Raw genomic sequence first — 14362 nt, 5'->3', positions numbered from 1 at the left:
ACTCACCGAAGTTCGGTCAGGTTCTCCATCTGCTAAACCTGCGTCCATAATGGATGTTAGATTTATGCTTCTTCTTCCACTAATGCTTAGCCATTCTATAAGTCTGGAAACCCTAGAAAAAGAAAATTGTATGTATTAAGTAAGTAGAAAATAAACCATTAATTTCAGTAAAAGGGGGAAATAATTTTATCCTAAGATTAGTGGAAAATTCAACAACAAAACACAGATTTTTACATAGGTCTTTTAAAAAAATTAATCTGGAGAGATGGTTTGGTGGTTAATAGCATTTGCTGTTCTTTCAGAGGACCTAAGTTTAATTTTCAACAACCCCATGGCAGCTAACATCTATAACTCCAGTTACTGGGGATCTAACACCCTCTTCTGCCCTCCATGGGCACTGCATACATGTGGTATAAAGACATACATGTAATCAAAATACCCATACACATATCAAAATATTAGCCATATTTCTTAAGAATAAAGATTCAAAGAAAATTGAAAAATGAAAATTATCCCAAGCAAAAAGAAATGCCTAGAAGCTTAAACTAATGCAACCAGCTAACGTCTGAGAAGCAGAAGCAAAAGGACTGATGAGGCTACATGGAACTATGCCTCAAGGAAAAAAAAAAACAACAAAAACAAGAGTAACTCCCATGCGGAATTTCAACAGTTTTGTTTATGCTAATGTAATAAGGAAAAACTAGTTTATTTCACTAGTCATATAGAGATTAGAACTAAAAGACTTAGACATTCCTTAAAAGAAATACTATATATACATATATAAAACAAAATACTATATACAAATATAAAATGAGTAGACTAATGTACAATCAGAGAATAACAAAGTATTATTAAAAATTAAAGACAACCAGGGGGCCTGCAGAAACCAATACTCCAACCAAGGACCATGAATGTAGTGGACCCACACTTTCTGCTCAGATGTAGCCCATAGGCAGCTCAGTTTCTAAGTGGGTTCACTAGTAAGGGGAACAGGGGCTGTCTCTGACATGAATTCAGTGGCCTGCTCTTTGGTCACCACCCCCTGGGGGCATGCAGCCTTGCCAGGCTACAGAGGAAGACAATGCAGACAGTCCTGATGAGACCTGATAGGCTAGGGTCAGATAGAAGAGGAGGAGGACCTCCCCTATCAGTGGACTAGGGGAGGGGAATACTGGGGAGAAGAGGGAAGGAAGGTGGGTCTGGGAGGTGATGACGAAGGGGGCTACAGTCAGAATACAAAGAGCATAAACTGTAATAAATAATATATAAAATTATTTCAAAAAATTAAAGTCAAAAAAGTTAAGTGGATAGGCTGAAGTTGAAGCTGGTGATCTAGAAAATACAGTTGATAAGATAGGATGTATAAAGAAAAAGGAGTTGAAAAGAACAGGTGGAAACCAAGAAGCACAGAAGTCCAACAGTTGCCTAATAACAAATCTATCATGATCCAGGTCTGGTATGTGGATACCCATCTCAGTACTCAGAAGACTGAAACAAGAGGAGCACTAAGAATTAAGAGGCCCTGGGCCTCATTCACAAGATGCTGTCACACACACACACACACACACACACACACACACACACACAAAAAGGTTAAGAACAATATAAAGAAAGAAGTAATTAATAAAAGAAGAAGAAACATCCTACACCTAAAAAATATGTCTTCATAATGAGAAGAACACTTTGAAAGCCACAGAATTAATGTCTAGGCAAATTGTAATGTGAAATTTCATAACTAAATCCCTGCACATTCCAAATGATACCATGCAGACAGAAGAGTAATTTAAAAAACAATTATTAGGTGACTTTTCTTCATTTAACTTAACAAAGTAGGTGTAATTATCCTTTCCCTTTTCTAAATTACTTTTCAAACATCTAGAGACTAGCATATAATAAAAATTGCTGACACTGACCTTTTTGTTCTTAATCATTGACTCCAAATGAAAGTAATGCCTTCATTTTAAGTGTTTTACCATCAACAAAGTGGGTTAGAAAGATGAAAGCTTTGTTGAAGTGAGTTACAAATCCAGTCTTTCTTAACCCTGGAGCTAAATGTGTGTTGTTTCTTCCCAATACAATTCTCACTTAGAGCAAGAGAGAAGGTGTACCCCTAAAGCACTTGACACATAGCACGAGGACCTGAATTGTATACTCAGAAGCCATGTTTAAAAACTAGAATGGTGGCACATGCATGAAATCCTAGAACTGGGAAGACAGAGACAGGGGAATCCCTGAGGCTCAGTGACTAGCCAAAGAGCCAAGTCAATGAGCTTTAGGTTCAGTGAGAGATCCTGTCTCAAAAACAACATAGAGAGTACTAAAGGAAGCTACCCAAGTCAACCTCTGGCCTACACACACAAATACACACAGGACTTTTACCCTGAACAAGATGGAAGCCTACTGCTGAAAGCAAAGTACAAAAAGAAAAAAGAGAAAAAGATGCTCGCCACAGAGGACATTGCAGCCAGTCCTGATGAGCCCACATAAACTAGGGTCAGATGGAAGGGGAGGAGGACTTCCCCTATCATTGACCTTAGAAGGGGCAGGGAGGAGACTAGGGAGGGAGGGTGGGGTAGGGAGAGAATGATGGAGGGGGCTACAGCTGGGATACAAATAACCTGTAATTAATATTTAAAAAGTAAAAATTATAAAAAAAGAAAAAAAATCAACTTCTGTGGTATTGTTCTAGCTGCTAGCTCTGAACACAATTACAAATGACTATTTACTGTTATAATCCACACAAGAGACAATTGTGGCATGTACTAGAAAGGCAGCAGATGTGATAGATGGTGCCATTTTTTTAATATATCCTGAATATATGGTCAAATTATTATATAAAATACAGAGTAGGTTGGAAAAGATGGCAAAGGTTTTGTCAGATGCAGATAAAAATAAAAAATAAAGCTACCACTAACTTTATTTTTTAGTTGCTTTATATTTTAGGTGTTCAGGACACTGTGGGAAGACTTGGGAAAGGACACAAGTGAATATGAACTTGTCTCCAGGTGGACACTCATGAGATGGCACTGAATGGAGATATCAAGGAAGGAGTTGAGAAACTGGAGAGATGGCTTGGTTGTCGAGAAACTCTCCTCTGACTTTGGGTACCAGATATGCATGTGGTATACATACATATGTTAAGAAAAACATTCATACAAATAAAATAAATCCTCAGATTAAACAAAGAAAGGAAAAGGAGGTAGCTGAAGACATGACTTTGAGGCAGGTCAATCTAGAAACCTAAAGTGACAGTCTGCACATGTAACAGATGAAATTTAAAGATCTTCTTGGGAAATGAGTTGCAAGCTCAGTTCAGGGTCATGTGTAATTTATATTTTAAAGACTCAATATTTATTATTTTTTAATCTCACTTTTAGCATTCAATTTGAAGAATTTTCTATCATTACTCTTTGCAAAAACAAGCTCACTCTATATAAAAAGGACAGATTACACACCTCCCCTACCACAATGAACTGTACTGGAGCCATGAGCCAAAATACACACCTCCTCCCCTCACTTGCATGTCAGCTGTTTTGTTACAGCAGCTGGAAAAGAGGCTTAAAGTATTTGTGCACTCAGGTCATAATCCCTGAGAGGTGAAAAGTTAAAAGACATTTACATAATTCAAAGTCTGAGAAAATACAAGTATATTTTCTTTTAATTAAAACAGAAATAGAAAACATGCTTAATGTTAATAGGTTCCAAAACACAGGCTTGGGGAAAAGAAAGCATCTCCTCTGTTGTCCAACAGTTCTTCAGAGTGCATTGGTTCTACAGCCAAAACAAGAGTCAATAACTTTAAAAGGGCTCTGTTTCAGAACACTGACTCTCACTTTTTAAAGTTGCCAAGTAAAGCTAAGGCTGTGTGTTAATTTCAACATAATTGGTAGTTGAATGCAAAGTTAAAAAAAAAAAAAGACCATGTTCCCTCTTTTGTTATCAGTACGCCAAGAACATTGCCTCAGTCTCTATACTTATTTTAATAAAGTTCCTACAGAAACTAAGTTTTATAAAATTTATTTTGTATTTTGGGCTTAAATTATGATTTTGGTCACAGAGAAAAGGGAGAGAAAAGCATGCACCAAGCAAGGCTAATGCCATTTGTAGCTATCTGATATTACAGGATATCCCAAAGGGTTTTACTCTGTTAAATATATATACATATACATATATATATATATATGTTTTCATATATATTTGTTTTCATGAATATATATATTCATATATATATATATATATATATATATATATATAAAACAACAGCTTTCCTTTTGATCACTAAATACACTAGTCTTAAATAACATCTCTTTATATCTAAAGATAATTTCACTCTGTCAATTTGGCTTTAAAAAATTTAATGTTACAAATCTAAACAACTTGGTTTAGTGTCTGAACTGACTGTCTGGATGTACAGTACATCAATTACAGTTTGAAACAATACAGGTTCATGTATTTGAACACCGGCGCTACTGCTGGCGGACCAGCTGCAGAACCTCTGGAAGCTGGACAAAGCCAGAGTAAGTAAGCAGCCCCGGGCCAAGGGTGGTGGCTAATGCAGGCAAGTGGCTGTGAGTGGAGTTTGGGTCTACACAGTAAGACCCTGTCTCAAAGGACGGATCTGACACAATGTGCATCCATTCATCATAAAACCTATTTGCTAACTAGGAAGAGAGGTAACCCTTTTAATCTAGCAGGCCTGTGAAAACCACCACGTTCAATGGTGGGATACTGAAAGCTTCCCCTTTCATTGTAATGTGGTACAGTATCACCACCATTTCCATTTAACCTCACACAAGGGATCCTAACTAGTGTAATAAGAAAAACAAATTCACATTCTAAGAATTGGAAGGAGAGAAATTATATTTGCAGATAATGTGACTGCACATAAAAATATGCAAATTGATAGAATTAATAATTGTGTACAACGACTGATCATCAACTTGATTGGACTGAGAGATGTCTAGGAGCTTAAGTAAAGCACTATGCTAGCTGTGTCTATGAGAACATTTCCAAAGATGAACACACCCATGATGACTCTGACAAATACCCATGGTATAAGCCAGGCACGGTGGTGCATGCCTTTAATCTCAGCACTGAGGAGGCAGAGGCAGGCAGTTTTCTGTGAGTTCCAAGCCAGCTAAAACTACGCAGTGAGAGCCTGTCTCAAAAACAAACAAACAAAAAAGGCAAAAATAATTTTGGAAGGTACCAGGAGTAGAAGTGTTATCTCAGTGGCAGGGTACTTGCCTGTCATTTATGAGACCCTGGGTTCAATCCCTAACATATCAAATAAATAAATAAACTAACAAACAAACAAGTGAAGAGGAATTTTAAAGTCCTTTTATAGATTTCAAATTCTAAATTTCTAATAAAATCACTTTTGTGCATCCTCTTTGCCTTTCTGGATAGGAAATGAGCATTTTAGCAAGAGTCCTCCCTCTTGATTAGTTTCTTTAGGTATACCAATTTTAGTAGGTTTATCCTGTATTAGATGTCTATATGAGTGAGTATATACTGTGTGCATCTTTCCACTTCTGGGATAGCTCACTCAGGATGATCTTTTCCAGATCCCACCATTTACCTGCAAATTTCATGATTTCCTTGTTTTTTTTTGTTTTTTTTTTTTTATTGCTGAGTATATTTCATTGTGTAGATATACCACAAGTTCTGTATCCATTCCTCCACTGAGGGGCATCTGGGTTGTTTCCAGCTTCTGGCTATTACAAATAAGGCTGCTACAAACATGGTTGAGCAAATGTCCTTATTGTGTACTTGAGCCTCTTTTGGGTATATGACTAGGAGTGATATAGCTGGATCTTGAGGAAGTGTCAGATTGCTTTCCAGAGTGGTTGTACAAGTAAGAAGGAGAAAAGAGGGAACAAGTCAGAAGCCTGACACAGAGGATCTCTGAAAGGCTCTGCCCTGCAGATTATCAATGCAGATGCTGAGACTTATGGGCAACCTTTGGGCAGAGTGCAGGGAATCTTAGGAAAGAAGTGGGAAACAGTAAGATCTGGAGAGGACAGGACCTCCACACGAGAGCAACAGAACCAAAAATTCTGAGCACAAGGGTCTTCCCTGAGACTGATACTCCAACCAAGGACTATGCATGGAGATAACCTAAGACCCCTATACAGATGTAGCCCATGGCAGTTCAGTATCCAAGTGGGTTCCATTGTGATGGGAACAGGGACTGTCTCTGACATGAACTGATTGGCCTGCTCTTTAATTACCTCCCCCTGAGGGGGGAGCAGCATTACCAGGCCACAGAAGAAGACAATGCAGCCACTCCTGATGAGACCTAATTGACTAGGATCAGAAGGAAGGAAAAGAAGACCTCCCCTATCAGTGGACTTGCAGATGGGCATGCATGCAGAGTGTGGAGGAAGGGAGGGATTGGGATGGGAGGAGGGAGGGAACCACAGGGGAGATACAAAGTGAATAAAGCGTAATTAATAATAATAATTTAAGTGTAATAATAATAATTTAAAAAACCACTTTTGTGACAAGAAAGGACCACCAAACCTAATACAATATACCAGGACTGTCCTGGCTAGTTTTATGCCAATTTGACACAAGCCAGAGTCAACAAAAGTCAAAGAGAGAGGAGGAAGCCTCAATTGAGAAAAATCCTCCATACGATCCAACTGTAAGCATTTTCCTAATTAGTGATTGATGGAGCAGGACCCAGACTATTGTGGGTAGAGCCATCCCTGAACTGGTGGTTCTATGAGAAAGCAGGCAAACCATGGGCAAACCATGGGAAGCAAGTTAGTAAGCAGTACTCCTCCATGGCCTCTTCATCAACTCCTGCCTATAGGTTTCTGCCCTGTTTGAATTCCTGCCCTCACTACTTTTGATGATAAACTGTTATATGGAACTGTAAGCAAAATAAACTATTTTCTCCTTCAGGCTGCTTTGGTCATGGCGTTTCATCACAGCCACAGAAATCCTAACTAGGACAATGACATGAAAGCTTAGCAGCATTCTTTCTTTAAAACTTTCTATCAATTCTCTGTTTCATATTATGCTCCCCAATTCCACTCGTCTCCCCCTTCCCTTCGTATCCACCCTCCTACACCCTTGCAACCTCCCCACCCAAAAGAGAATAAAATTAGAATTAAAAAAATATCTTGTGGAAGCTATAGTGTCACAGAGTGTCACAGAGTACACCTTTTTGTCTGCATGTATTTACTTGCAAATATTCATCATGATGAGTCTTTGGTGTGGTCCAAGACCTCTGGCTTTTGCTACATCATCAAAATTTGATCCTCACAGGATTCCTTAGCTATCCTGTTGTTGCCCTGTGTCATGGGGATCCTGCAGCTTTGGATCTATAGAGCCGACCTTTTCACATGCTCCAGCAGATCACAGATGGAGTAGATGTTGGGGTGGGCCAACTCAAAACCCTGAATCTGGGCCTGGGAGGTAGCTGAGTTGGTCAGCCCACCAGCTCTCCCCTACTGCACCACCAGGGCAAGCTCTGCACTGCCCTGATAGCTCACCCTATTCCACAACTGGCAAGAGGCAGGGTCAGCTCTCCTGCTCTCATGTCTTTGGGGCAGGGTTATTATTCGTGCCTTCACCACTAGGGCCAGCTCCACTATGCTGCCCAGGAGAGGTGCAGGGCCCACTCTCCCAAATGCTGCAGTTGGTGAGGGGTGAGGCCAGCTTTCCCACCTGCTGCAGGTGTCAAGGGGTGTGGGAGCATCTCTCCCTTCCCCACAACACCCCATAGCAGACAAGGGGCAGGACCAGCTCAGCAAACACACCCACATCAGGGTCAGCTTTATTGTGCTTCCCAGGCGAGGCACAGGGCAGCTCAGCACAGTGCCTCAGACAGCAGTCCAAACCAGAGACATCTGCATGGCTTCTGGTGTTAACATGGGCCTGGGACATCAACACAGACCCTGGCTGACAGAGGTCCCAGACACGACCCCCAGCAGCAGTAGAGGCAGTACGGCTCTCAGACATCCGCATGGTCTCCAGTAGCAGCCTGGACCACAGACATCCACTTGGCCTTTGGTGGTAACTCAAGTGACAGACATCGACACAGACTCCAGCTGCATCAAGACCATGGACCCAGACCATGGCCCTTGGCGACAGCCTGGACCAGGACCTCACAATGCCTTCTTCATTAGCACTGTCACATCTCCAGAACCACCTTTCTCCACAGTGTGCAAACCCCTCAGCTTTGCTTTCTCTTCTGCCTCTCCACCAGTACTCCATCTTTCCCATCCCTTCATCACACTTTCATCCATGGTAGTGGCACCCACGGCATGTGCTTGGGTGTCTTTCGTGCAGCCACCCCTGGTTTGCCCTAGCAGCATTCTTAAATTAGTTGCTGTTGTGAATTCACCTCATGGGTGTATGGAGGACTACTTTTGAAGTATGACTTAGATTTACTTTTATTTTTTTTAAATGTTCTCTCTTTCTTGTTGCTGTGTGTGTGTGTGTGTGTGTGTGTGTGTGTGTGTGTACATAGACTTTGAGTGCAGGTATCTGTAGGAACCAGAAAAGAGCATTTGATCCCCTGCAGCCGGAATTACATAAGGCTTTGATTCACCCAATGTGAATGCTGTCTAGAAGAGCAGCAAGTGCTCTTAACTGATAAGCCATCTCCCCAGCCCCAAGTCTGATTATTTTAAACTACAACCAAGTTGTTAAATAAAAAAAATCACATAGATCTTCTCAGACTTCTGCTGCTTGACTTCACTCTATCAAGTTCATCTATCATATTGCTGTTACTGCTGCTGCTGCATTTGCACTCTGTAACTATGAGAACCTAAGTTCTTTAGATTTTCCACAAATCCTCTGTCACCTGAGTAGTTTATAATTTCTCTCATTAATGGTTTGCAATCATGTACTTGGTTTTAGAATTCTATGAACCACTGGGACTATATCAAACTGATAAATTAAATTGTTCAGTATCTTTCTCCTTTTAAGGCCTACAATTTATTTTTTAACTATGTATAAGTGTGTGAGTCTTTTTGTGGGTGTATGTGTTTCAGTCTCTGTGTGGAAATGCAGAGGGGTCAAACTCCCTGGAGCTGGAGTTACAGTTGTAAGATTTCTGACATTGGTGCTGGCAATGGAACTCATACCCTCTGCAAAAAGAATATGCACCTCTTAACTGCTGAGCCACCTTTCCAGTCCCAAAACGGTTACAACTGGAAACAGTAAAACAAGTAAAAATAGAATCTATATCCAAAAAACAAGAGTAGGTTATACTCCTGAATATAAATTATACTAAATGCTTTATTTATTTTTTTATTTTTATGTGTGTGAATATTTACCTGAACGTGTATCTATATACCGTGTGTGTGCTTGGTGCCTGTGGAACCCAGGACAGAGCACTGGTTCCTCTTAAATGGGCAGATGTTAGTCACCATGGGGGTGGTGCTTGGAACAAAAACTGAGTCCTCTACAAAATCAATAACTGCTCTAAACTGCTAAGCCAACTCTTGAGCTCCTGCACTGAAATGTTAAAAAAAAAAAAAAAAAAAACTTTTAACCTTTAAATTAATGGACACACAGATTTTCATTATCATCACAAAAACTAGTGGAATTCTGAGCTCATAATGTTAAATAACACAGTCTATGCCCCGGTTGTAATAAAATGTTCTTGTAGTTGTTTTTTTGTTTTTGTTTTTCTTATTTCTCTGGTGTGTACTTCACAGCTCTAATGAAGTTTCTCTATATCTCATCTTCCTCTTCCTGTCACTCTAAACACCAATGGTTTCAGCTGCCATCACTGGCTGATTATTCCCAGTGCTATCTCTAGCCTCATATACTCAACTGCCTTCTCAGCAATTCTATTCTGAAAAACTCATCTTAAACCCACCATGCAGCTTTTCCAAAATGGCACTCTCATTTTCTTCATCTGTATTCTCCATAACCAACTCTCCAATCTTTCCACTGTAACTAGTTTTTAAAACTCTACTTTATTTAGGGTGTCAGGCCTCTACCTCCCTTCCAACCTCCCAACCCTACATAGGAAAGAGGTTAGTGGGGAAGAGGAGACACAGACCCCTTTACTTCTACCGACTGTTTAGGGTCAATGGGTCTTTGGGGGATAGACCAATCTCCATCAACAGCAAACAGTCTCCTCCAAACCACTGTGCCCCACAGCATCTCTGTCTGCTCCAAACCACCACACTGTCTGTCTCTTTGGTCTGCTCCAAACTGCTGTATACCACACACTAACAGCGCATGCTACCTCTTTCTGAGCTCTCAAATTTATATCCTCAGAGTCTTAGATCATGGCCCTCTCCAGGCCTAGAGGTAGGCCGTTAGCAGCTGGCAAAAGCCACAACCGCAGGAGATAATTAACAGCTTTGGACAAACTACAGCCCAACTAAAATCCCACACTTGGAATTAAAACAAAAACATATTTACAAAACATAACTGAGTTTACAAAGAAATCAAAACTTCCATTACATTCCACTACTTCTACTACTCTTTACAGGGGAAAACAGTCTCTAGTGGTTTCAGTTTTGTACCACCTATTATTTTTCAAAAATATAAATCCTATTTTATACTTTCTTTCTCAAAAATATTTAAAAGTCTTCCTCACCAGTCACCTAAATTTCCTCATGATCTATCTTTGCACTTGCTCTCCAGGAGCCTACTGTTATAAACTACTTTCAGGGCTCAGCTCCTGGACCTCAGTGGATGCTGTAAGAGCCTTCTCCACTCCTCATGCTCCTAATGCCTGCCTGTTGTTCAAACTTTGCCCAAGCATGCCCTCTTCTGGGAGAATGATGATTCTCAACCTGAGATAGTCACTCCTTCAATAGTTTGGGGAACTTAGCTTTATCACAAATCACAATGACCAGCTGTGATGGCCTATGCCTTTAATCTCAGCATTTGGGAGGTAGAGACAGGAGGTCCAAAACCAACCTGGATACTTAGCAAGCTTCAGCATGGGCTACAGAGTGAAACTCTACCTCAAATTTCTTTTCTTTATTCTGCTATTTCTTCTTTTATATTTTTAGCATATGAATCTCATTTAATGTTTTACTATCAACCCTGTAATTTCCATAAATGAAAAGGCAAGTTAGTTCCTATCTTACTTTGGGCACTTAGACATATTATGTAATAATACCTACTGCAAAACAGGCATCAAAAGAGAACTCATTATATAATACAGGAAAGAAAATGTAATTAAACTACTTATTCAATTAAGAGTAGCAATGGGTGCTGGAAAGATGACTCAATGGTTAAGCTGACTGGCTTCTCTTGCAGATAGCCTAGGTTCAGTTCCCAGCACCCACATGACAGCTTACAACCATCTTTAACTCCAGTTTCAGGGGACCCAAAGACCTTTTCTGGCCTTTATGGACACCAAAAGCATGCAGCATTAGCTGCTCTTTCAGAGGATCTAGGTTCTTTGTCTAGCAACCACGTGGTAGGTTAAAACTATCTGTAACTACAATTCTAAAGAACTCAACACCCTCTTCTGGCCTCCTTGGTCAGGAATACTACAAGCAATAATAAATACACAGACATATATGCAAAGAAACAGCCATGCACATAAAATAAAAGTAAATAAAATCTTAAGAAATAATTTTAAGTCAATTCTTTAGGAATTGAGTTTGAGGAAAAAAATGAGAAGTATCAATTTAAAAACAGATTCAAGATTATAGAGCCAGAAAGCTAGACTGTATCTATAATGCCAGCATTCAGAAGGTGAAGGCAGAACTATCCTGAATTCAAAGCCTTCGTAGGCTACAGAATAAGACATATCTATATGGTTAATTCAAGCAAGATGCTAAGTTCCACTAACCATCAAAGAAATACACAGAAAAGCCATAATGACATACTACTGAAGGCTGACAAGGATAGCTAAAATAGTTTTAAATGACAATATAAGTATTGATGAGGATGAGCAAGAATCAAATAAAACACTCTTCAATTGTAGGACCAAGAGAGATGGAAATGTAGCCAGACAAAAACCTGTAACAGGGATTTCATTTCTATAACAGCTTTAGTTATGAGAGCCAGAAACATGAAACAACCCAAATGCCTGTTGACAAGTGATCAGATAAATGAAAAGCTGCAGTCACATACAGTGAAACTGTATCCAGCCATAAAGAAGAACAATCTAAAATTTATGCTAAGCAAAAGAAGCCAGACTAGAGTATATACTCTAATGCTAACTGTATGAATTGAGAACAGGCAAAAAATATAAAGTGTTGAGACGGAACCCGAATCAGCTGTTATCTGGGGGAAAATGAGGGAAAAAAGAGAGAGTAAGGAAAGAGGCATAAGGAAATTCCCAGACATGGGCTACTGGAAAAACTCTCTAAATTGTGGTGCTAGTTTCATGGGTATATACAAGTACAAAAATGCAAACTGTTATTTCAAATGGGCACTTTTTTTTTTTTCATTTCATGCACACCACACCTGAATAAATCAGTCTGGGGTTTTAGGTTGTATTTTAACATGTGAGAATGATTAGAAAGAGAGAGAGAAAGGCAAGACTATACTATCACAAGCAATGCTGGTGGGCATCCTGTACTCACTTGTAGGTCCAGCCCTCGGGAAGGCTGAGACAGGAGACTCATCATGACTTTGAGGCCAGCCTGAAGCCTGTGTTACATTATTGAATTAAGGCCAGCCTAGGCAACATAGTGAGATCCTGTCTCAAAACAGACACACACACACACACACACTTTTAAAATGATGGGGAAATGTTCAAATTTTAGCACAGTTAAACCTAAGAGTATGCCTAAAGGCATGCATGCATGTAGTAGAGAAGAAAATATTCGTTGTCTGTTGCCCTATGGTGGGGGTTGGCCTAGTGTGCCATGTTCAGATGCTCAATTTTGTGCCCGGAGATCTGTTTGCAGTTTGGACGTAGGCACTATCATCATGTTCATTTATCAATGTTGTGTAAACTTTGCTCCCCAGCTATCTCTGATTGGTTAATAAAGTTGCTAAGAACCTATAGCTGGGTGAGAGAGAACAGAGGCAGGATTTCTGATCCACTGTGGGGGTCTCAAGCAGGGACTACGAGAGACAGAAGAAAGGAAAGAAGAGGTAGAAAAAGGGCATGGCCATGAGGACTGACCTGAGGGAGCAGAAGCAGCCCAGGTAGAACCAATATGGCAAGTGATTCAGGGCCTGTGGCTGGGAAGTAGCCAGACTAGCATAGTGGGTTAGAATAAATGCTATCTGCCTAATAATAAAGCCTAAAGTTTATTAATAAATCTAATGGGTCTCTGTCTCACTATTTGGGAGCTAGAGAAGGTGAACAGAAAAGCAACCCCATCCCCCCAAATTAACCATATCTTTTTGGCCCTACCTGTGAAATGGAAGTAAGTGCCAGATCAGCTGTGAAATTAGATAGGGCAGTTAATCTCAAAAATGCACGGATGCAGGCAAGTCACAGCAACACAACTCATGAAATTGAATCCTGTATCTGTATTAAGGTAAGGAAAGACAGTAAGAGTTACACAGAGGAAATGATTAACAGGGGAAATAATTTTGGATCCAAGTTTTGAAAGGGGAAAAGGAAATGGACTCAAAGAAGGGAGTATGCAGCAAGTGGAGGGAATGGTGCTGTGCAGAAGAAGCACGGAGGCGGAAAGGAGCAGTCGTGAGGAGATGGCAAAATTAGTGTGCCTATGGCATCAAGTCCATATATGGGAGAAAAAGAAACCAGAGTGCCTTTCCATCCGATGAAAATACACATTTAAATTTCACAGTAACATCCAGAATTGTAGCTCCTTTATCTCCTAGATGCTATGCTATGTATGAGACAAAGATATTCAACTGAGAGCTCTTCCTGTTGAAAAACAATATGAATATCCATATTCACAGTTTCACTCTCTTGGAGGTTAGCCACAGCCCTTCTCTAAAGCAAAAATAATGATTAACTATAATAATAGATACACAACATATGGACCTGCTGTGCATCTGTCACCATGTGCCACAGAAAATGTGAAAGCCTTTACATTTTTTTCAGAATCTCAATTCAGTTCATTTGGAAATCAAGATATAAAAACTCCCCAGAAAAAATATCCAGGCATGGTGGTACATGGCTGTAATCCCAGCATTAAGGCAGAAGGATTAGGAATTTAAAGCCACAAACTCCTTTTCTTACATAGAAAACTCAAGGACAATCTAGGATATAGGAGACCCTGCTTATAAATAAATAAAAATTAAAAACTAAAAATAGCAATAACCTCATAACATTACAAATAGATTTCAAGAGACCTAGTATGGACAATGTCATAATTCTTAGGGTTAGGTTTTGTGTGTGTGTGATTTCTGAGACAGTACTGACACTTTAAATTCATCATGTAGCCCAAGCTGGCTTGGATTTCTCAGAGCTCCACCTGCCTTGACAACCCAA

The 14362-nt window shown here is 39.9% G+C and overlaps 1 protein-coding gene across 2 annotated transcripts in view; it reads right to left on the bottom strand.

Annotated features, from left to right (window-relative positions):
- The window catches only part of Osbpl8 (oxysterol binding protein like 8), a 156536-nt gene that overhangs the window by 118781 nt on the left and 23393 nt on the right, over nucleotides 1-14362 (bottom strand). The window contains exon 2 of one of the 2 annotated variants that reach the window (XM_055625956.1): nucleotides 7-112. In XM_055625956.1, the coding sequence (XP_055481931.1) occupies nucleotides 7-48 (42 nt within the window). In that variant the 5' untranslated portion in view covers nucleotides 49-112. Of the gene's footprint in view, nucleotides 1-6; nucleotides 113-14362 lie in introns of those variants that run through there. The other variant, XM_055625957.1, reaches the window with a different exon arrangement.

The sequence above is a fragment of the Psammomys obesus genome, unplaced genomic scaffold, assembly GCF_907164565.1.
Source record: "Psammomys obesus unplaced genomic scaffold, mPsaObe1.curated_primary_1811, whole genome shotgun sequence".
Lineage (NCBI taxonomy): Eukaryota > Metazoa > Chordata > Mammalia > Rodentia > Muridae > Psammomys > Psammomys obesus.
The sequence above is the reverse complement of the archived record's forward strand: the minus strand, read 5'-3'. Positions and strand labels throughout refer to the sequence as shown.